Source organism: Uloborus diversus, chromosome 2, assembly GCF_026930045.1.
Source record: "Uloborus diversus isolate 005 chromosome 2, Udiv.v.3.1, whole genome shotgun sequence".
In the NCBI taxonomy this organism is placed as follows: domain Eukaryota; kingdom Metazoa; phylum Arthropoda; class Arachnida; order Araneae; family Uloboridae; genus Uloborus; species Uloborus diversus.
In genome coordinates this window covers 175142948-175167878 of record NC_072732.1, presented here as the reverse complement: position 1 = coordinate 175167878, position 24931 = coordinate 175142948, and the positions used below count along the sequence as shown (strand labels likewise).

At 33.7% G+C, this 24931-nt stretch overlaps 1 protein-coding gene across 2 annotated transcripts in view; it reads right to left on the bottom strand.

The window, feature by feature from the left end:
- Nucleotides 1–24931, bottom strand: part of LOC129217509 (pyridoxal kinase-like) — a 55550-nt gene that overhangs the window by 16007 nt on the left and 14612 nt on the right. For both annotated transcript variants that reach the window (XM_054851820.1, XM_054851821.1), the window contains exons 4-9: nucleotides 24771–24854; nucleotides 22380–22414; nucleotides 21317–21402; nucleotides 16044–16192; nucleotides 5961–6082; nucleotides 4710–4776 (exon numbers count right to left, since the gene is read on the bottom strand). In XM_054851820.1, the coding sequence (XP_054707795.1) occupies nucleotides 4710–4776; nucleotides 5961–6082; nucleotides 16044–16192; nucleotides 21317–21402; nucleotides 22380–22414; nucleotides 24771–24854 (543 nt within the window). The remainder of the gene's footprint in view (nucleotides 1–4709; nucleotides 4777–5960; nucleotides 6083–16043; nucleotides 16193–21316; nucleotides 21403–22379; nucleotides 22415–24770; nucleotides 24855–24931) is intronic.

Sequence of the window (24931 nt, the reverse complement as noted above, 5' to 3'; positions counted from 1 at the left end):
AGTAGGGGATGTAAATTGTAAAATTAAACTCTTAGGCGATGACTCTGCGCAACCTTTTGTGATTCATGTCAATCGTTTACGTTTAGCCCCACCTCGCAAAAGCAATTTAATGTCTGTTAACACAGATAACAATGTGCCCCACCAACCTCAGCATGCCAGTCAACAAACCCGTTACTTTCTCCGTAGTCGTAAGTAATTTAGTCATAGGGCGTGCCACTTGCTCTTATGTACGGGCAGTCGTGCTGGTCGTGATTGTAATTCCGGAATCCGTATCATTTTGCTTGTGACTCTCTCTATGTCTTTTATGAACGTAATTTTTTTTCTCCCCTATGTTTGTTTTCATTGAGCGCACAGTGATGAGAATTTATTGTTAATACACGGCAAGTCGATCTCATTTTTTCTATTTTTTGGAAATGTATTTTTATGTGTGTTTTTTTTAATTTTTACGTATGACAGGACGCTGTCATATTTTTGCTGTTGGTACCAACATATGTATGTCAACATGTGCGTAACAATTTTTCCTCCATAAAATGTCAATCTCTCGATTATGTCCTAATATCTACAACCGGTTTTCCTTATTATGTCTTACTCTTCATGCTTATGAATTTGTCCGTCTCAATCTTTGTGTGTCTTCAACATTCAAATTTTTTTTTCAAATACAAATTTAGTACTGAGTGTGCTCCTGGTAATTTGGTGCACTACGCTGTCGAACTCTTTAATAATATGAACTGTTTACAAAAAAAAAAAAATTTCTACTTGAATTTTTTTACTCATGTTACCCTAATGTGTAACACTTGACGTAGATAGTCAAGATAATGATTCTAATGTTTTGTGTGCATTAATATGTTTCTGTATAATTTAATGCATATCGAGAATGGTCATATTTGAGGGTTATTGCATTTTTTGTATTCATACCTTCTACATGTGTTGGGTAGCTGTGAACTTTTTTTTGAATGTTTATATTTTTAACTCTTGGTATGCTATGTGTTGTTCACGTAATTACAACTGTGTGTATTTTTTTTGTCCTTTTGGTTGGTCGTGTGTGGCAAATTGTTTTGTGAGCAGGGTGCAATCATGACATGCAAAAAGAAAATGCAAACAGTTCATTTTCTTTGACTTACCCATTTTCTACCTTGACGATAGTATAAAACTGTATCTCATGTTTTTTTTGGATGTTACAACTCTTTATGCATTTGAATATATATGATGTATGAATTTGTTGTGTAAAGTTTTGGTAAATTGGAGCTGGACTTAAAATTTTCTTTTTTTTCTCTTTTTTTTTCTTTTGCTTTGCCAGTGTATGTGATAATGCATATCACATTTTTCACCCATTTACATTTTTCCCATGTTTACGGTCATTTTAATCGTTTTCTTCCCCCATTTTGTTGTTTTTTTATTTTCTTGCGCATTCCACGTTTTCCCCGCGTTCCCCCGTTAAATTTCGCACACTTTACGATATCAAATATGTGACTTATTCACTTTTCCCATCGTTTAGCTTTTTGTCAATTTTTCAAGCGTCGATCCGATTTTTCGCATCTTCTTGTCGGCCATTAAAATGGCGTAGCGTCCCCTTCCCTTCGTTGTTTGGGCGCCAAACGCACTCATTGGTTCCCGCGCATCGCCGCGTACCCGGATCTGATCGCTCATTTGCCGATTCGTTTTTCCACCCCACTTCACTCTACTTGCTGCTCTCTGTCCGCTCGGTCGCAATTTCTGCGGCTCCGGGTTTTTGTTCAACGATGGCGATAATGAAGCATCGGTCCACGGCGTCAGGGGACGGCCGTTGCTTGCCGCGAAATTGTTAAGACCTCAACATGAGGTGAAAGTCTTATTTTTTTTATATATGTTTAAAATATAATAATCAAGACCGTTACTTCGTCGCAGCCGAAGATGAGAGCATAGAAGATCCATCACCTGTTTGAATGATGGCGTCCGATGGCGGCACGCAGAGTGCACCTGAATCGTTCCCTTAAGTAACTACCCTTTCGATGTTCTACATAGCATGAGGTGACGGCATGGATCCGCAATCACCTTGAAAGTACCCTGATTCCTTTTTAAGCGTGTGACGAGCTCAACATTGTCACCATGGAGATTACAGCCTGCACCATTTTTGTCTCAACGTACATCGGCCTGCAACGGGCATTTTAGCCATATGCCATCCCTAAATAACACCCCACCATCTTCATAGCGAACTGTCCGTCCTCCGTACATTACAATTAAATATTTCACCACCCTCCGCGAGAACTCTACGTTTTTTTTTTTTTTTTGACCGTTAACGAACTTTGCAACCCCTGCCAGCTCCGCCTTTTCTTTTTTGAACTCTTAAGTCTGGATTCCTCGCATTTGTTTTTTTTACTATGTGTGAAATGTTCTGGTGATCACCATGCCTAGTGCCTGTCTTCATGTCTGCTTAGAAGTAACATAGAATAAAGAATGTATGGTAATTAATTTTGTGTTTACTATCGTCAACAAACACACCACCCCCGGGTAAGTCTCTTTAAAATTTTTGTTCTTTGGCATTCAAGGCAGTCGTTGGTCTGAGGTTATGCGCGGCTGCGATGCTTCCACTTCCACGGCCTAAAATCGTTATCTTTTTGGTATTCGTATAACTTTGCAGAATTAATCGCGCGCATCATGACATCATTTAAGTACAGCCTCAAATAGTTTTAATACATCAGCTACAAAACATTTTTGTTAGAAAACCAAAACCTTATATCATACATTCACCAAAGATTGCCTAAATTAGTGTTTTTAAGACTCCAGTTTGATTTTTTTTTTAAACTTCCCGCTCCCCACTTTTACATCATTAAAGAGAGCCTAAAACTTTTTGACTTTTAAATTTTTAAGAGTTTTGCAGAGGAGAAATATCGAACCACTCCGAGCTTCAAAAATGGTTTTCAATTCATTTTCGATATTTTATGCTGGAGTCCTTGAGTAGCCCCCCCCCCCTCAGATTGTCCAAAATATAAACGTTTTAAGATCTCAGTATCGTGAGTCAATTTGCGGAATTACCCTCTTTGCAAGAGCAGCGTTTTTTTCAAACTCGTGCTGCCTTTATTTTTCTCCTTTCCTTTCTCTCCCCCTCCCCATATTTCTATTCTAGCGAGTATTAGATTTAATGATATTGGAATTTAGTGATTCCTCAAGTCTTTGTCAAAAATGCAGGAACGGTTACCCATCGGTGTTTCCAACCAGCTTGAAATTTTTCCTCGATTATTTCTAAAATTCCCAATTTCATTAAAGAATAAAAAATCCCTGAGTTTCCGTTTTACCTGGTATGCGGATGCTCTTTGCTGTGGCGAAAACATTTCATCTAGTCAGCAATCACTCTCATTCGGTGGTTCAGATTCAACTCTTAAAGCATTTTAAGAGCGTACATAGCTTTCATAAATGTGTGTAAAGTTTGCAAAAAAAAAAAACACGCGCAAATGAAAAAAAAAAACGAAAAGATGATCGAAAATAGCATAAGAAAAGGCTAAGTTTTCAATTTGAGCCGATTATTTCGAAAAATCAGGAAGAATAGCGAGCAACTCCTCGGTTTGCAATGCTGTGAGTTTGAAATAACACAGCTATACCTAAAAAAAGACAAACGGCGCGAGTCGAAAAGTCACTCCTCCAAAAGCACGTTGCAAACAAAACAAGCCCATGGCGGAAAACCGAGAGAATGTCGATGTAAATTCGTGGTTATGAACGGTCCAGTAATATATTAAAGCATATTTTTCAAACACTCAAATTTTCTTTTTTAAGTAAAAACTTAAAGAAAGTCAGCGAAATTATTTCTGTCCCGACCTCCGTCTCGGAAATTTTGTCCAAGACGGAAATCCGTCCTGAGACGGAAGGTCTTGCACCCATGACTGCGTGATATAAGTACTATAAATACTGTTATGCATGGCCTAGTTAAATACGCCTTGCGTAACATAAACAAACATCTCAATACAGTTTTTTTGTCTAATGTATACAAATCTTACATCACTGGAATCATGATTAAATTCACTAACTTATTTTTAAAAATCTTTTTGTGTAAGGAAATATTTACTAAAAAGTTCGAATCTAGACTAAATGTTTTTTCAATATTTTTTTTTATATGATTCAATACTAATTAAAAATAAAACATGCCATGAATAGTGCAATTCTTTTATTATAGTTTTCACTATTTATTCTTTGGAAAACAAGTAAAAAACAACTCATCTTAATACGTTTTTCACCTTCCTGACGCAAATGATGCATGATGCCTGCAAAACCACTTGACTGAGCAAATTTTAAATATAAAATATTGACTTGGAAAATATTACATAAGAATAGGTTTGACACACCTCCCACAAAATAGGAAGGGTTGTAGAGATTTTTTCAACCCCCTCTCCTCCTCCTTATGTAAATTAATGAATGGCCCCTTACAATATACAAAGTTTTCACTTAATTTGAGTTTAAAAAAAAAAAAATGTATATATATAACCTCTCAGTTGATATTTTTTCTGGAATTTTTCTGAAGTTTCTCTTCAGATTTTGATTCATCAAAATAAATTTTATACTTCAATTAGTTCCACAATTTTAGTTTCATATTTCTAGTCTAGTAACACTTTCATGAGAAAAAGGAAAATTCTGAATGACATTAAAAAAATGTATCTTTTTCAAAAACATCTTTAACATGCTTATTTTACAGAAACAAATTGTAAGACATCTTATTGCATAATTATTACAAATATGCTTACCTGATTTTGAATCAATTGTTCTTTTTAAGACACTTTGCATCGTATTTAAGGCTTTTTCGCACGAAATCTGGGAAGAAAAACAATCATTTAAAACTTTGTAGTAAAATATAAGAAATAAAATGAGACAGCTAAAATACAAGTACTAATGAATGATAAAATAAGTTAGAAACTTGGTAAAAACCATTTTGAGGCTACACAAATGAGTCTCTTTATCAAAGCATAAAAGGAGAGGTTCAAAGGTACAATACACAGAGGAAAATTGAAGACCAGATAAGTGAAAGCAAAATTGCAATAAAGAATGCAAAGCTTATCATTTTCACTTTTTCTAACTAAACTTTTTAACTAACTTTTTCACTAAAGTGCAGATAGTGTTGCGACTTAAACATTTAAACTATAAATAATCACATAACATAAAGAGGAGGAGCATTATTAGAAGTTCATTTTTTCTAAATTCAACTCATTCTAAAAATCTTAAGCATTAATCATCAAAGTTTAAATAAATTACTAGCTGCGTCGCCTGGCTTTGAATGGTCTGCCTAGCAAATAAAAGTTATATCAAGTGACACGTGTTCAACAATCAGCCTTAAACAGAAAAAAAAAAAAAAAAAAAAAATCAGTGAAATTTTGTGGCAAATTACAAAAAAATATCCAAAAAGGAAACATTTTAAATTCCCCCGGTTGTAGGAAAAGCCTCAAAACAAAAACCAAAGTTTTATTGGTTCATATACAAGAAAAAAAAATGGCAACAGATCTTTCATTTAATGATTTTCTTTACGCTACAAACTTTAATAAAATCATTGTTACGGAAAGTTGAGATGAAGCACTGAAAAATAATTTGAATGAAGGAAAGCCTTCGAAAACTAGGGATTTTATGTCGAAATCTAAGTATCATAGTTAAATAGTTTTTAATTGATATTTCCGCTAATTATTATCGGAGGAATATGTTAACTAGCCAAACATGAAGACGGGAAGATCACGAATCCATCTAAACCTGGTTCGATGGTCAGTTCACTGTTGTTCGGGAGAAGTTACTTGGACATACATACATAGTTGCATACGTAGTAGCATACATAGGTACATACGCTCAGTTTTTAATTATATAAGATGAAAACAAAATTTTACAGTGTTTAAAATGGTGAAATTTGGTTTCATCCTCTAAGCAAAATATTTCATAATCTGTTAGTCAAAACAAATAACATAAAATAAATATTACATTTTTGATTTATAGTTATATAATAAATAATGTTTTACCTTTAAATTTCTGTTAGTTTTAGACATCCATGCTAAGAGTAAAGCAGAAAACAAGTCTCCAGATCCCGTGAATACAGCCGACATTTTAGGAAATGTTAAAGAAATCAATGTTTTTTCATCTCCTAAAAGAGAACTTTTTTTCAGTGGGGGAAACTCCCCTTAACATGTAGTATTTCAATAACATAGAACAGGGATCTCCAACCTTTTTTGCTCAAGGGCCATATTGTAAATTTTTGGAGGCAAGGTGGATCAACAGTACAACATTATTTCAGTTCAGATAGTTTAGTTATTTTTCATCAAATGAAGGGAAAAGAACAGGTAATCGACTGACCCCCATAAATTTTTTGAAATAGAAGTCCCAAAAATGCAATTTGAAACTATCTTCAGGGATTTTAGGGAGGCCTCTCCTCTAGGGGGAGGCAGTTTAACCTTTCAGGCCTATAGCTAGGATCATGCTTAATAGTGGTTTTGAGATTTTCTTGGCTTTGTTATCTTCTAAAATGTTTAAAAAGAAGTATACTGTCAGTCAAAAAAATATATATTTTCAGTTTGTAAGTTTCCCAGGAGCCGGGGAAAATCTGCTTGCAGGTCGGATTTCGAGGGCCGGCTGTAGGTTGGAGAGCCCTGACACAGAATATATGAAGGTAAACATACATTTAGAAAGAATAAAAATTTTACATTTCCCAAATAGAATAAAGTAAGGATTACCAAACTTTTCCAAGTCGTGTCACCCTTTGAAGAATTGGAATTTTCGCACAGCACCCCCTTTTCAATGCAAAAAAATGAAATTATGGATGAAAAGAGATTCGGTTTTTTATACATAATAGTACAGTAAAAATAGGGGTCGGACCCAAACATCCAAAAAAAAAAAAAAAGCTAAACCTGGTGCAAATTGTTTATTACCCTCCCAATAAGAACAGGTAAAAAGTCCCACCCCATTGTGCGTCAGGTTTTAGAATGGGGGGGCATCTAAAAATTGCTGTTTTGGGTATTTTTCCAGAATTTTTAGAGTAAGTTTAAGGTGAGAATATTATGTTTTACTAAATTTAAAAGCATGACATTAAAGGTGTTTGACCCCCAAGAGGGATGACATAACCCACCAATGCTACAGAGCCCCCCGTCCCCGTAAAATGAAGCAGTACCCCCGAATCCCCCTCCATACATTTCATATGGAAACATTATTTTATGCTAAGTTAAAGTTAGAAATCCAGTGTGTCCATCTTCCAAGATCGATGGTGCACCTCCTCTCAAAGCAACAGCACCCCCCCTCCGCCAAATAAAATAAATCCCCCCCCCCCCTTTTATTTCAAGTAGAAGTATTATTTCATGCAAATCAAAAATGCATTAAATCAGGGCTGTCCACCCCATACGAACAGTAGCTCACCTCTCAAAATGAAATTATATACTAAAATATTATCCTTTCCCCCACCCCCTCTAATGGTGCACATTTGATTAAATTGATGGCCAGAAAAATTACGCTGAACTGTTTTTTGCTTTCAAATGATTTCTCCTAAGCTTGTAACAAAAAGTCTTGGTTATCAAGATGTTTTTTGGAATCTAGATCCATAGCGAAATCGTTATTGTTGCAGCTATGTCTAACACAGTTTGTGCATATAATTGAGCACTTCAGTCCACTTTCAGACTTTTCAAACATTCATTTTGCCAATAAACCCCTCAGAACAAGTATAAGTTATGAGGCGAAGAAAGTCTTCTTGAACGGAAGGCTTGACTGTTGTAATAGGACGCAGATTATATTTCTGTGGTGCTTTCTTTGCACCCATCAAAAATGACACTAGCTTTCCCATACTTACAAATTACCTATACACTGCATTGCTGGCATATTTCCTTGAAGCTTACAGATCATTACCAAAAATATGATCAAGCAGGTATCTTCCATCTATTACATATGAGGCAGTGAGAAGCAAAGTGATGCAAGTGGCAAAAGATAGATTTGGAGATAACCAGTACAAATGGTTGGTGAACCTCTCCTCTATCTTGAGGCAAGAGATGGTACTAGTAGACCTGGTAGTTGCTTCTATACAGCATGATTTAGAAAAGAAAATCAATGAAAGCCTACCTAGGATCTTATCTTTAAACGCATTTTATTCAGAACTTGAAAATGTCCACTTACATCCCTTTGCTTCTCACTGCCTCATTTATGACACCAGCTGTTTGTTCTGTAATTGTGGATGAACCTTTTGCTTCAGATAATAGCACTTTAACGATACAAGATTTCTTTCCTTCTGAAACCAGATTCATCGAATATTGATGGAGGATCAGCGCATAACTCGTACCAGAAGTTTTTAACAATTTGTTGTTCCATCTTTACTGTTTATACAATTCGGTATAAAAGATGGTTTGAGCTTACACATCTTTACAGATAGTAACTACTCTCGTAACAGAAGCTAAAGACATAACTGTTTACCTCCTTTACAAAGAAATGCCACGAAATTGTTTGCCTTCAATATCCTTTGATGTTACTACCCGAACGTTAAAGGTCTCATCGCAACTCACCTTATCATCAGCGAGCAATACCACTACCAACTTAAGAGGGAAGAAACTTCTGAGGGCTTTAGAAACGGATTTTGATTTCCAAACTGGGAGACAAAAAGGTATAAATATTTACCATTCTATTGTTGTATTGCTCATTGCTCTCATCAAGACTAGGATCATTACAGGTTCTAGACCACCTGAATTTGTCAATGCGTTAGATCGTTGGATAGCTGATGTTTTAGCTGATGTTTGATGTGATCAAATTTTTTTTATCACATTATGTACTCAAAAGTTTGAGAAAGTCTTGCAAGTATATGTCCGCATATTTAGCATAATTCACATAACCAGCTGCGTAAAAGAGAGATAGCTTGGTGTTTGCAAAGGAGAACCCCCACCGACTTAGAGAGTGCAGAATTGCAGCATTGCCCGTCTCACTATTTGCAATTTCGGTTTGTCCCCCCTTACGGTGATGGCAAAAGATTGTAGAATAGTTGAAGTTTGTTAATCAAGAAGAAGTAGGGAAACTTTGGTCAATTTGGACTTTTTTTATGCTGCACAGGAATTTTGTTTTCCAGCGCTCTAAACAGTTTAATAACTTTAGTCACAAATAATTTGGTTACTGAGCTTGCTTAGATCTTTTAGAATTATCATTCTGACATTACCATATCATTGTGCGGCATTTTGTACTTCGGAAAAGTGTAAATCAGGGAAATGTTTTTGTGAGCTTCACTGCAATAGTTGATTTTAGAATGTAAATTCAGGTTTCCCCCCCCCCCCCAAAAAAAAGCAATGGCGCACCCCTTAAGTGTGACGGAGTATCCATCCAGAATAAAAGCCCTCAAAAAAGAAAGAAATACCCCTTGAAAAAACTGCCTTAAAAATTCCAATGACGCAAAGCTGCTCCATGAACCCCCCCCCCCCCCCCCCGCCTGTGCATCCCTGTTAATTAGAATTTTTTTTCTGTGAGAGTTTATTATTTTACTATTATAGAGTAGTTTCTGCGAGGTTTGAGAATTTTTTTAAGTAATAGAAATTATTTTTATTTAAATAGATGATTATTGATTATTTCGTCCCCCCCCCCTTCCACCCCAAACCCGACGCGCAAAGTGCTGGGACTTTTTACCCCTTCTTGCTGGAAGGGTAAGAAGTAATTTGCAACAGGTTTCAACTTTTTTTTTTGGATGTTTGGGTTTGGCCATTTTTTGGCCTAATTTTACTGTACTATAAGTGCTTTCTTTGTATTGAGAAAGGAGTTCTTTGTAACCCCCGAAACACATATGCAATTTTTTTACAAATTTCTGCATTTCATACATAGTTCAATTTCTTTTGCAATTGTGTTTTGTTCAAAGGTTTCAATCGATTATTCACTTGTCTTTAATAATAGTTTTCAAAAAGTGAAATGTTTAATACACATAAGTTTAAGTTGCCCAATTGTTGCAACGGTGACCAGGGGTCTGGCCAGAGGATATTTGGGTCCGTTAACGGACCCTTCACAAAAATCCGATCAACCAAAACGGACCTTTCACAAAATCCCGATCAAACAAAACGGACCTTTCACAAAATCCCGATTAAACAAAACGGACCCTTCACAAAATTCTGATAAACAAGATCGGATCTGTCAAATTGTTTATTGAAAGAGCAAATCTGAAAGCAAAATAACGCATATTTCTGTGTATAAACCGATAATTTTTGGAACCTTTTCAAAGTCAAATTAGAGGGATCAGCTTATACAAAATCGGCTAATTTTGAAAAAAAAAAAAAAAAATCGGCACTCTTGGGATGCTCCTGCAAGCGATAAATAATTGATACTGCCAAATAAATATAATGGTTGTTTGTTTTATCACAGCTAATTAGCAGCGGTGTTTTTGTAAACTTTTCTGAAAAGGCATTGGTAAGCACTTTTCTCCACTCATGATTTAATAAACAATAATAATATATATCTGCGAAATGAACTTATAACTGCAAAGGGATAGTAAGGGTGAGGGAAAAATATGATCGCTTCAGATAGTGTTACCAACTTCAAAATTATCACCACTTAGCGTCTGGCGTTAAACCTTTATAATGACTTGATTAGAAAATATTCTCATCATTTTGCCAGCTTGTCAATATTTGCGTTTTTACGGTGCGGCGCGATGTTTAATTGTTATTTTGGGAGAAAATTATATGGGTTTTGATTTTTCGATGCTGTAAAAGATGATTAACTTTAAATAAACTCTTTTAATTACAGTTTTTTTTTTCTTTAGATGTCTACATTTTGAAAAATGCAATCTTTTAACATCCGATATGAGAATCATATTTTGTTCTTTTTTCAAGCTAACTTCGCTTTATTAGGATTCAAATAAATGAAAAGTCTCTTTATTTCTGTTAGAACTCTCATTTCAAATTTTAAAAGCAAAATTCCATTTTCTGTTATGAGTCAAAAATTAAAATGCTAAATAGATGGTTGATTTTATTTTATTTTTTGGGTCAACTGTGTCCACAGATATTAATGATATGTTTATCATAGGACTCTAAAATGCAATTTTAAAATAATTTTATCAAAAATATTTCTTTTACAAGCCGTTTTTATACTTTTGATGCCTTCACTTTGAGATTTACGATCTCTTTGCATCCGCTATGGGAATCCGATTTTTCGAATTTTTAATGATTATTACGCTTTGTTAAGAGGTAAACAATTGAAATATCTTTTTATTTTTGTTAAAATCACGGAATTTATAAGTTTTAAACGAAATTCTGTGCTTTTTAAGAGTGTCTTGGGTCAAAAAGTTGAATGCTGAACCCTATTCTGAATTTTATTTTATTTATTTATATTTTTGTTATACAATTATTTTAAGTACTGTACAGAAATATATCTAGTATAATTTAACATAATGCAGAATGGTAGATAAATATTGATACTTGAAAGAGCAATGCCCCCCCCCCCCCGCCAAATATCAGAAAAAAAATCCAGAATGATTTTCTCGACGTAGAAGAGGAAAACACTCAACTTTAAGTTTAATTGATGCAGTTTGTGCCATCTCTAAATTCCAAAATTTCGTTTGAACAAAAAAAATTTTTTTTTTGCGAAATTTTTTGATTTTTCACAAAATTAATTCATTTTTCACAAAATTATTTGATTTTTCACAAAAAACGGACCCTGTGAAAAATCCTGGACAGACCCCTGGTGACATTTTACAAAATATTTTAATAAAAATAACTTCCCAGAAGCATAGCTTTAAGAGCTGTAATGAAGAAAACCAAAGTTTTACGTAATACTACTTTTTAACTGATTTATTCTCAAACATTTTTATATGGGTAAAACATTCACGAAGCTATGTTTACTGGTTTGATTTTGTAGTCTTAACAAACAGCGTATAGTAAACATTTGAAATATTTTCTTCTTAAATATGAAATGAATGATATGTCACAGTTAATTGTATTGTTTATTCACCAGCATTAGGGTGGTTCAAAAATACATGTAAAAAAAAAAGTTTCTCCTAGATAACAGGACACCCCTCAATATTTTTAGACCTGTGGAAAGTAGTATACTGTAAGAATTTTTGCTTCCTATTTCGACTGAAAGAGGGTGCTCAACTCCCTCCCCCAAGCTTCATAAGTATGGGGAGGGGGAGGTTAAAAATACACTGAACTGAAAAAACAATGCCACATATTATAATATACACGAGTAATATGCGTATACATTGCAATAAAATAATTATTTACAAAAAAAAAGTTGGGGAAATTAAATGTTCCTAAATTTGTGGCATTTTTTATGCTACCGCTAATGTTCAATTAAGGGGTCATTGAGCACCCTCTTAAATTTGAGTAAGAAGCTAAAACTTTTACAGCATAATCTATATATATAAAACACTTATGCGTGGCGCAAAACGAGCCTTTATTTCTTTCTCTCCGTTGGCAACGATCCGATTTGTTTACGTGTTTACGATCGTTGTTTACAAGCTCCATGGTTTACAAGTGCTGCAGACTCGCTTCTAGCGTTAGATGTCTAGCGTTAGAATTTTGATTTTTGAATGAGTGTTTTCGATCATTTGAATATAATTTACAAAGAAAAGAGCAGTGTGCTTGGGAGTCTTTAGATGAAATATTTAAACGCTGATCGGTAAGCAATGCTGCCGATAGGATTAGGTGCGCAAATGCACGCAGTGAACCGCAAATTGCAAATCGAGTGAGTTCTGTAAGTGTTTTCAAACATATTTCCGGTATAATCATGCACTTTACTGGAGAAAAGAGTTGAAATAACAGTGATAGTAATGAAACTGGAGGAAAATATTATTTTATTTAAAAAAAGAATGCTAATAACATTGATACTTATCCTCGAATACCACTTATTTTATCCGATAGTAACGTGCCTTTTAAATTTAAACGTGAACAATTTCCTGTTAGATTAGCCTTCCTAATGACTATGAATAACGCACAGGGTCAGACTTTTGATACAATTTCTTTTAGATTTGACAAAACCACTTTTCAGTCATAGACATGTCATATGTAAGGCATTCAAGAGTCATAGTATCTGGAAACCCAGAAATTTTCGATTGTGTATGCAGAGAAGTATTATGATTTTCTTCTTTTTTTAAAAAATAGTTTGCAAAGTTAATGTTGATGTCGAAAGGTTTTTCCCTTAACCATATTGCTTACAAAAAATAAAGTTCAATACTTACCAGGGCTGCAGTGTCGGAGGAAAAATGTCCTACTCTGACTACAAGATTTTTAGAGACTACAACTCCTTTACCCAAAATTAGTCCGACCACGGCTGTGACTCCGCAAATATTGGCAGAGCTGCAAATTTTGAGAGAAAATTACCGACTCCATCTCTTGAAATTTTAAACCTTCGACTGTGACTCCTTTACCCTAAAATCAGTCCAACTTCACAGCCCTGCTATAGCTTACCACGAAAAGAAGGTGGATGACCTCAATGCAAAAACATCATTTGTGATAGGTTGTTTGTTATTATTTTGGAATAGATAGGATTAACGAGACCATGCCTCTTACTATTTGGTGCTTTCTGGAAGATTCTACCCATTACAAATGATGCAAATGATGTTTCCCTTCAAGGTCATCCGCCTTCTTTTCGTGGTCAAGCTTAACTAACTGCAACCTGTAAATACTGAAGTTTTTTTCCAACCATATTTTTTTATATACAGTAAAGCACCGCTTATACGTTTTTGAAGGGACTATCAAAAAGCATACAAATCAAAAAATGTATAATTGGTAAAGAAAATGTATCTTAGATCCTCCAGGGACAATTTAGAAGACGTATAATTAATAAAAACGAACAGAAGAGAAACCTATAAACCATGCTTCACTGTATTATGTTATTCCACATAGACTAAATGAATTTATTGGACAACTCTCACTGCCAAAACATGTCACTTAGTTTTGCAATGCATTGAAGTTAAGAACTGAACAACAATGGCAAAGTAAAGCAACAAATTGAATCGTGAAGACCTGAAGAGCGAAACATTTCACATGCTTTTGCAATGTCATTGATGTTAAGAACTGAACCACAGTGGCAAAGTAAAGCAACAAATTGAATCGTTAAACATGATTTTACTGCTAATATGTTTTTACAAAATCATTTTGACCCTCTGCTTTATTTATAGTCATTAGGAAAGCTAATCTAAAGGAAAATTATTTACGTTTGAATTTAAAAGGCACGTTGCTATAGAATGAAATAAATGGTATCCGAGGTATGACAAATATTAGAGTTATATAGTAGTCAATAATTTTTTTGTGCTACAATAATATTTTTCTCCAGTTTTATAATTAATCAGTCTTAGGTCAACCCTTTTTCTCCAGTAAAGTGCATGATCAATCCGTAAATGTATTCGGAAACACTTGCGGAATTCTCTGGATTTGAAGACAGTGTGCGTTTGTGCACCTTAGCATATGGGCAGCATTTCTGACCAATCTGCGTTCAGATCTTTCATCTAAAGACTCCGTAGCCCACTGATCTCTTCTTCGTAAATTATATTCAAGTGCTCTGAAGCCCAGAGGCTCAGTGGTAGCCCTTACACGCTGCAGGTCCGGGTTCGATCTCCGGATTGGGCATGATTGATTCAGCTGTTCATTCCTTCAGTGGGTCGATAAAATAAGTACCAAGTATGCTTGGGAACTAAACCCTGGGGGTTCCGCATTAGGCTGACCTCTTAACCGGAACATAAGCTGTCGAGCCACTGGATTTGGTTTCTTGACTCTTAAAACACTCATTCTAACATTTTTTTTACTAAATCACTGCCTTCAGAGAATGTCAGAAGTTGCTTGCTCTTTACAACTGTTACACATTTTAAAACATATATATACACATATTTTGACACTGAACATAGTATAGTTAATGACCATGAAATGTTTTTAAGTGTGTTAACATTGTGGGGTTTTTTTCACTGCAATTTCTTTTGCATTCAGTAAATGTAGGAAACAAATATTACATTATGTTTGTAATTTTAGTACAAAAATGTTCCCTTGCATACTTCTCTCAAAAGATAATGGAATTGCAAACTTTTGCTTTATAATAATCCAATGCACGAGTTGCATGTCAAAGTAATTGTCCCCTTTTAAATGTATGAAAATCATAAGTATTATGATATTCATATTAAAAAGAAAAACCTTTTTTTTAAATACAGATAAAGCTAGACCAATATTTGGTGACCGGTGAGCGAGCGTAGTGAGCTCGGATCACGAAGCGATCCGAAGGAACTGCGGTAAGCAGTTCCGGGGGTTGGCGAGCGTTAGCGAGCAGGGGGCGATAGCCCCCTAGTACAGTTAGTAAGTCTAAAATAAATAAATAAACAAATAAATAATAAAAAAATAAGTAAATAAAAAATAAATAAATAAATAAAATAAAAGGAGGAGTGTTCTGGACTCTAGCTGAATAACAGTTTTTTGAACCACCCTAATGCACATAGTGTAATTTTGTAGTTCATGGAAGATGAAAATACACCCCCCCCCATATCCTGTTATGTTACTGTTCTACCTATTGTAACATAGATTTACTTTAATCGTGTATTTAAATGACTGAAACTGATGAAATTTCTTTGAACCACCCTAGCCACCACTAACCGCAGTTATGAAAACTAACTTTATGCTAGTTTTTTGGCTGTAAAGTGCATTAAATTCAGATCTTAAAATCAAAAAATATTTTTTGCTTTTAATTTAATTAATTTTTTTTTGTTATTAATAAGATTTTTCTTATCACAAAAATGATATTATTGTTTAATTAATATTTTTATAAAATATCATTTATTAATACTAATAAGATGGTACATAGAACTTATATTATTTTTTGTGTTAAACATTTCTTTAATATAGTGCTTAATTAATTTTCTAATCTCGGTTTTCGGCATGCCAGAAATAACCAGGCAAGGATTATTGAAAATCTGGCGACCCCTGAACAGAACATACTTATTATGACTAAGTAAAAGCAAAATAGAATATCAAAATCACATTACGTAATTTACCAATTCATGCATTGGGAAGAAAAATTCAAAGAACATATATAATATAGACTAAATTTAAAAAAATGTTACTAATTTAACGTAAACCACAATGTAATAAAATATTACTTAAAAAATGATAAAGAACAAAAAATCTCACCATTTAACGAACTACCAAGTAATGTAAGATTTTCTTTGGTGCCTAATTCCACACTTGATAGAACAACTGTTTTAACACCACTTTTATGCAGAATATTTATAGCTTCAATTGCATCTTCTTTGGTTTTAATAGCCACACCAGTAAGAAGTCTAAGGAAGAGTTGTATGACAGTGAATATTTTTCACAAGATAACACTGGTCAACACCAAAAATGCACCTGGCTCAAAAATAACTTTTTTCAAAGCATTTTGCCTCACTAAATACGAAAATAACCATAAAATTTTAAGATTAGCCCTAGTTTCCAAAGATACAGAGCCAACTAGGATAGTGAAGTCTCACTAATGCTCTTTTTTTCTGCCTGAGAGAAACACCCACACATGGGACTGTCTGTCCTCTAAACTTCGACCCCAGTTTAGGATAGAAAATCTCACTGCATGAAAACCATAATGGACTTCAAGAAATTTAAATTCTGGGAAGAAAAATGCCCAAAATCAGCCTCTAGTAGATCTCACTTCTGCTTCCACCCATGCTCATTTTGTTAGGAATAATGAATTTCGTGAAATCTGTGAAAAATGACAATTTTCTAATACCTTAGAGAGAAATTTCCAAGATATATTGAAGCTAAGGTTAAGGAGAGAATTTTTAATGGCTCTTCAAATACGTGCAATTATGAAAATCAGTTTTTGGGGGGGAAAAAATGTGAAGGGAGAAAAAAACACCCAGGAAGCCTTTGAGGGTGTATTACAAGTACAGTCGAGTCCAGACTTACGGTAGGGATGCGTTCCAAGACCCCTCCAGTAAGTTGAAATTTCGAGTTGTAGAAAAGGGTTTATGTGTAAAAACTTTTATAAACATACCCAATTATTTTACACACTTGTCAACACCATCTCAAACTGTTAAAAACCATTTCTTAAAAATCATTTTATTCCGCAGAAAATACTGCTACGATGCATAAAATCAATGATCAATGTAAAAGTAAATTAAACCAGTACGGTATGTACAGTATGTAGTAAAAAAAAACAAATGCACTATAGTTGTAATGTACAGTAGATCCAGTGAAAATATTTGTTTATTAAAAAAAAGTGAAGTTGATGATGATTTATACTGTGTGATCAAAATGTTATTCTTATAGTGTTAAACACACAATAGTTGTTTCACTTGTTCTTTTATAACGCTTCCATCTGTGGCAACATGCCTCTTCCCAGGGCTGGATTTCGCTTTTGAACTGCTCCGTGCTAAGGCGAAAAACTGCGCCCCTATTGAACTTTGTCACCCCCTCCCCCCAAATAAATGGAGATAGTATTTTTACATTTTTTAACAACTATGCAAAAAATGGTATGTGGTAACTGAATAATTAAATGTAAATATTTATCATAATTTTGACTGAAAATGTTTCGTTTCAAAAAACGATTAACAGAAGTTAGGAACAGAGGATTTAAAAAAAAAAATATATTAAAAAAAAATTTTTTTTTGTGAATATTTCAATTATTTAAAAACAGCTAAAGCGTTACCAAGTTAATATTCATCAGACAGCTAGATCTGATGAAGCACAAAAATCAGGTAAAGTGCTTAATATATGCAGGAAAAAAAAAACTAGCAATATCACTCATAAGAGCCATTATTCTTACGGAAATAGGGGGTTTGGAGATTCTTTCCCGGGAATTTTTTTAATTCGTTCCATAAACGCAATTTTAGCTGATCTTTGGGGTGTGATGAGATTAGGAAACTCCCCCGGAATGTTTCGAAATTGAAGCATTAAAATGCGGTTGTATGCCATATCATTTATGATTATCTGAGAAATGGATTCAGGTACTTTCCCACAGAAATTCTTTGAAATTTGAAGTTTCAAAAATGTAATTTTAGACTAGAATTGATGATGTTAGGAAAAGGGGCTCGGAAACTGTTCCCTGGAACTTTTCGTATTTGAAGTCCTGAACGCAAAATTTTAGACAATTCAAAATTTCAGTCCGAAAAACGAAATTTTTATTGAGAGGGCTGTTCCGGAAAAATTCAAAATTGAAAGCCTAAAAATGCGTTTGTGGGCCATCTTTGACAACGTTAGGTAAAGGGATGAGATTTGGGGATCCTCTCCCAGGAAATTTTAGTTTGAAAAACCCAATTTTAGACGTTTTTTGTTTATGTCAGTATGATGGGGCTAAGGGAGCCTCCCTAAGATTTTTTTGAAACTGAAATTATATAAAAAATTTTTTAGACGTTTTTGAATGACTCCAAGGGCGCATAGAGATAGAGAGGAACCTGGGCCCTCTCAAATTCCTTTTTAAAAATTTAAGTATGGGTAGTTATTGTTATTAGGTTTAAGTTTACTCACAAATAATTTCCATGTTTGTATCTCCAAAAAATAAATAAATAATGATAATAATACTTTAGATGGCACCAGGCAGTGGTACAACCTGACGGGTCAGGGGTCCGTGCCCCTTACTCAAGAGAAGAAAAGAACGTGTATTTGGAAAACGAAGTTACTTTAATAAGAAAAAGCAAATAATGTTGTGGGAAAAATCTTCCTTCTTTCAAAAAGAAATCTTTGAACCAAAAACTTTCAACAGGCACAAATTATTGGGCAGCAAATAACGCTCCCCTCTCGTTCTTTTATTTCCTTTTTTTTCTAGTTTGTTTGAAAATAAGAGTCTTCAAATCGCTTCGCCCTGTAGCTCTCCCCCCCCCCAGCAAGAAATTAAAAAGAAGGTTTAATTATTCGTTGGAGTAACAATGGAAAATTGATATCATCAAAACGTCTAAGGAAATGCGTTTTTAAGCAATCGATTTTTAAACAATTTCCGATGAGAGTCCCCGAACCACCCCTCTTTCCCTAGCGTTACTACCAAAGATCGTCTGAATTCTGAAATCGTGTCTTTAAGATTTCAATTTTGAAAATTTTTGGAGGGAGATCCCTAACAGCTCTTTATTGCTTAATGCCTCTTAAGATAAATTGAAATTGCGCTTTTGAATTTTGAAAATCCTCCAAGCGAGGATCCGATTGACTGATTATTATTGGACTGAGTTTAGAGTAAATGATCGGGAGGCTTTACGGTGTGCCCTCTTCATCTGTGAATGAAAGGCTCCTTTCTGTTACTCTTTTTTGCATTAAAAAAAATGTTGTAGAAACATTTTTTATAAATACAAATGAGCAATTTTACACATGGATGTTTTATGGGCGTTTTCCCACTATCGCTTTATGAAGCGTTTTTCTACCTTTTTTTTAACGCTGCTCCCCCCCCCTTCACTTTGTGGAGAAACTTTGAAAACTGTTTAGTCATGTATGAATTATATAGTTTTCATTTTTAGGATTTTGTTTACTGATTTTTTTTCCTCTTTTTCCCCCCTTCCTAAATTTTATTTTTACAGAAACTCAGTTGCGATACTTTCTTACTTTGATTAGGTAATTTTGCCCCCCTCAGATTTTTTGCTCCGTGCCGGGGCACGGACTGACGGAGCGTTAGTCCGGACCTGCTCTTTCTGATTTCTTAAATTCACAATACAAAAGCAGCTTCCATTTTCATGATTTTTGTATTTTGCTTAGATACTACTCGGTGAATTTTTACAGATTTCCCTTTTTTTTTGACATTTAATTGTATATATATATATATATATATATATATATATATATATATATATATATATATGGAAGATTCACTCATACCCAAGTGTTGTGCTATCTTTGACGCATTTTAAAGTTGTTCAAGAGCATAAAATAGTTAGCTTTTCTTTAATTGTCGGATTTCTTTTCTTTTTCTTTCTATATTTACAAACTTTAGATGAGACAGCTCTCATAGGTGTCATTATATTCCATGAAATTTTATAATTAGACTGAAAAAATAAATGGAAAATTAGTAGTTATTTGTGTAAGCGATGTATGGTTTGGGAACTTCTGCTGCCAGTGATGATAAAGGGAAGAAGGTGTATTCACCAAAAATATATTTTTAGTAGCCCATAACAAGGTCGATACTTACACACCACAATTCCCTTTCGAAAATTTTCATGTTGCGGGCGAGGAATTCGCGTTAGTTCTAAAATTCTTTACTGGTGAAAAAATCGTGTTACAGCCATTTCGTGTAAGTCTTATTGTGTTGTAGCGGGAGTCGACTACTTCTAAGCAGCAGAGAAGATGAGAACAAAAAACAGTTGGTCAAACAATCCCTACGGAAGTTCTGTGACCATTGATGAATGATGTGTCTCTGAAACTCTATTTTGTTCACTTCTTCCAGGACATTATTTTAAAAACTAAAGCTATGAGTAGTGAGCATGAGGAAAGGTTTCAAAGATATCTTTACGATGGAATGCAGATATCAGGATCATTGGATTGAGTTAATGCTCACCAAATCCTGCTGAACTATTACAAGAGACGGTCCTCTTTGACGCACTAAAAGCAATCGAAAATAAAGTGTTTACAGCAATAAGCCAAAAGCACTTACTGTTTTCCAAAAAAAGCATTTTTTCATAAAACAGAACCTATTCAATAACATTTATAGCACAGGATTTTTTTTTCCTTCTTAACATCACCTTTAAATCAATGATACGTGCTTGCTGCACTTCTTTCTCCAGTGGGCTTTTATGTATCTTGAAAAAAAAAAAGAGTTAATAAAAAAAATCCCCTACCATATTCGTTTTTCTCGACTGAAAATTTGTAGGAATTGACTATTTAAAACCAGGATGCAGACAGAAAGTTTTTTTTTTTTTGACTAGTGCAACAGTTACAGTGGAAAACGTTCAACACGAAGCTGAAGGCTGTTAAAAGAATCTCATTTTAAAATATTTATATTTAAGTGCACAGTATACAATCCAAAGCGTTATTCTCTTTTGCATTAACTAATTTTTTATGTTAAGCATTTTCATGTTAAACGTATTTCACTGTATTCTACCTGCTACTATTATCTTATTTTTCCAAAAAGGAGATTAGAGTGAACTTGATGTAAAACTGAAAATTTTATTATCTTTGGAGCAGGATGTCTAGCAAATGAAATTTGGCATAATGAATTTCAACTGGTACTTTTGTATTCTGAAATGAGTTTCAAAAAGCTTTTACAAAATCTAAAATAAATAAAAATTTAGTACAAATCTGTATTGATTTATCATAATTCTTTTTTGAAAATTTAAAGCCAGTTTTCACATTTGTTTAAGCCAAGTAACATTTATTCATGTGCCAGAAAATTTGAAAAATTCAATAATTAAAATCTCCATGGTTTTGATCCGTGAACTCAAAACTATAAAAAACTTTTTTCACACAGCAAGCAAACATTAATTGCATCAAATACTTACTCTGCTTCAAATTGGTTAGGTGTAATTAAATCAGCTAGTGGAATAACATCGTTTCTATAGATTGGCAATAATTCTTCTGGAACATACTAAAAATAAAACAGGGAGAAGGTGAGAGAGGCATGCACAACACGTATACAATTACGCGTATGTATGTGTGCATGCAAGTCTTATACATATTAGTTTGAATATAATTTCTTAAAAACTTTAAGAACATATTTATCCTTCTTTTTTTTCCCTTGTACTTCTGAACTGATCATAACTTTTTGAAATTTTTTAAACAGATTGCTAAATAGTCTCTAAATATTCAAAACAGAACCCTTCCTGGAATTAATTTACAGGGTGATCAGAAAATGTCTAGCCAAACTTGGAAGGGGACGAGATGGGAAAAAATACAAAATGATGAGTGTCTGGATAGGCAACAGACTCATAAGGAACATAAGAAAACATAGACAACATAGGAAAATGACAGACTCCAACTCTGACTCTTGAAATCTTAAAGTCTTTGACTCCCGACTATTTTCTTTAAAATTAGTCCAACCTCGATGTCATGGATTTTATACAGCATGCACCGACGTTACATGAGCACTCTTACACCTTGTGCCATCATATTGTGAATGCTTTTATATTCATTCTGTGTAACCCTGTTCAAAGTTTGGCAATACATTTTTCAATTAACTGTATACAGTTGGAGCATGTATTTTCAGAGAAAACTAAAACAAGAGCCTGGGCAAGAGACAATACATATCAAAATCATATATTTCAAACTTAGATGTTTAATAGAATGATTGTATATTTAAAGGAATGTTTAATGCAGTAGTAATAACACTATAGTAAATATATTTTGATTAAATATAGTACTCAAATTTAAAATTGATTTTCCTGCAAATTACACGAAACACAAAATCTGCTTTAAAATTTTGGATCCTAAAAATGATTTACAAAAGAGATTTTCTACTTGTTGCTACAGTAGAAAAAAAAAGAAAGTAATAAAATTGAAAGAACAAAAGTTTTAATGTTTAAACTAATAATAAGTAAGAATCTAGCAGTTAAAATTAGCACTTACTAATTCATTATTGTCACCTAACACTGGATCACAAACTGCAAGTAAAAAACAAATCTGAGAATATTTTTTGTTATGTACCAGAAATTAATGCAACAAACAGTAAAATACAATGTAAAGAATATTATGACACACATAGCACAAGTTTGTCAAAACAGTCGAGGGCTGTTTTTTTATCAAAACAAGTAGGTTCTGGTGAGGTAAAGTGGTCACACATCAAATAAAAGGCAATACAATTGAAAAAAAAAAGGAGAATCAGAATAAATTTAATTTTAGATATTAACAATTAGGAATTAATCTTCAAATTCCAAGTTTTAAAATTTGTTGGCAAAGTTAGTTGGCAATACTTTATTTAGTGAAAAGACTTGTTTTGTTTGGTTATGAAATATTTTAAAATCTGATCCTGTTGTGAAATAATATTAATTCTGAATAACTGATATTTCATAATCTCATTATAGTAAATAAACGTAAGGTTTCAAAGAAATTCTGGAAGAAAGTCTGTGGCAGATGTGCATCCAGGAGACTCCATAGTACCTACAGCTTTGAAATTTTATACAAAATAACTTTGAGCTCCATGGGTGTACCTGGGGTTTTACTTTTTTAAATTCAAATTAATTTTTTTGTAATTAATTTTTTAAGCTCAAATTTTGTGTAAATTGCCAACTAAAGGAGAGAAAAATTACTTACACATATTAATATTATATATCGTTAGAAAGGGTAAAATTTTTCACGTTCTACGCAATTTGTTTCAATGCTCTAACTTAAATACAGCGGCAGTTATTTGTATTTTTAGCTCGATCTTTTATAGACTTAACTAAAACTTAGGCACTACTTTCTTCATAAAATCTATAAGTAAAAAAGTGAAGGATTTGTCCTACAGTTTTCTTTTTGACACCACTGAAAAGAGCAGCTTTTTTCACTCCAGATCTAACTCGACCTATGGTCGAAAAACTGAGCTTCTATTTCCAAAGGAAAAAAAGTTAGAAGCCGTTAAAAATAAAGTTTGAATAATCCTCATCTCCATTAAAATTATTGATGTTTTATTTTTCGTTGCCATGGTTACGTCTTTTCAATTCGCATGTTTCTTCTTTCCCTTATTCACAAACTTTAAGGGTTTCGATTTTAATGGAAAATCTTAGGCTCAACCCAATTCAAGCCCCAAGCTAAAGAGCATAATATATTACTGAGACCATGAATATACATAACTGCAGTTTTGCAATGCTCAAGAGCTCCTTAGCCCTTATGGCTCTGGGGGAAGGGGTGCTTTTAATCCAAAGGGAGCTCATAATGCATTTTTAACCTGTTTCTTTCTAACTGAAGACTTAAATATTTGAGAATCAAATAAGATTGTGAAGCAACCTTGGGGGGTTGGTGAACATTAGCGAGCAGGGGGTAGAGCCCCCTAGTAGATTTAAAAGAAAAAACTCAGTAATCATCATCAGCTAGAGATTCACTTAACTCAGATTCATATGCATCTTCTATACTAAATCAAATGCACTAGGTCTAGATTTTCGTGTTCTTTATACAGTACAGTCCAAAAAACTCAACAACGAATAGCCCAGACAAGTCCCAAAAACTCATCCACACCTTGGCAGAGCAAAAAACTCCACCCACATACCTTTCATTTAACCCCATTCTCGACAATCCTGCATTTTCAAACTTAGGCATCCTTCGTTCCTGCTAAAGCTGAGTTCTTTGTACTCTACTGCATAATCCCAAACACATTTCTAAGCAAATGAGTGAAAATAGTTCTGAAATTTTATCGAAATCAGTGGTTCCCAACCTTTTTCGATTCATCGCCTCAATCTAAATTTTGACCACACCTATTGCCCCTTCTTTACTGAAAAAAAAAAAAAAAACATAAGTAGGAACAAGTACACACAGATATTATGGAATGATAATTGCATAACTTTAATTTGAAGTAAAAGGCATATAACACAAAGCTTTTTAACTAATCACTCTTAAATTAAATAAAGAAATAAAAGTACCTTTTTTATGCTTTTTTTCTTTTCCAAAACGGGCTGATGTGTATTTGAAAGGAAATATTTAACCAAGATCATTGCTGTAGTTCGCAAAAACAGAAGTACATTTAATGAAATTAATCTTCTTTTTTAGTTGGAATCTGGGAAAATTAAACACTCACTTAAAATTAAAAAAAAAATAATTAAAATTTGACTTATGGATTTAGCAATGAATGATGAAATGATTCCTTAACTCATGTGGTCAAGGATACTCTCATCTGTAAATTTCTAATAATTTATTTCTAACCAAATAGCAGATTATCAAAGCAAAATGTTGTACTTGTTACTATACATAAGATAGTAGCACTACATGGTAACCCCAGGTTGGGAACCACTAATTTAAATAAACACGATGAAAGCTAACTAAACATACCATAGTACAAATTAGGATTAATTTCTTTCAGTTGCTTTACAATGTTTACAAGTTCTTTTAAAAATGTAGCAGTCCCAATGTACCCTGAAATTAAACAATAAAATAAATATCAAACTGCAGCATCATAAATATAAACACAGGATACAGTGATCTCTCGCTTA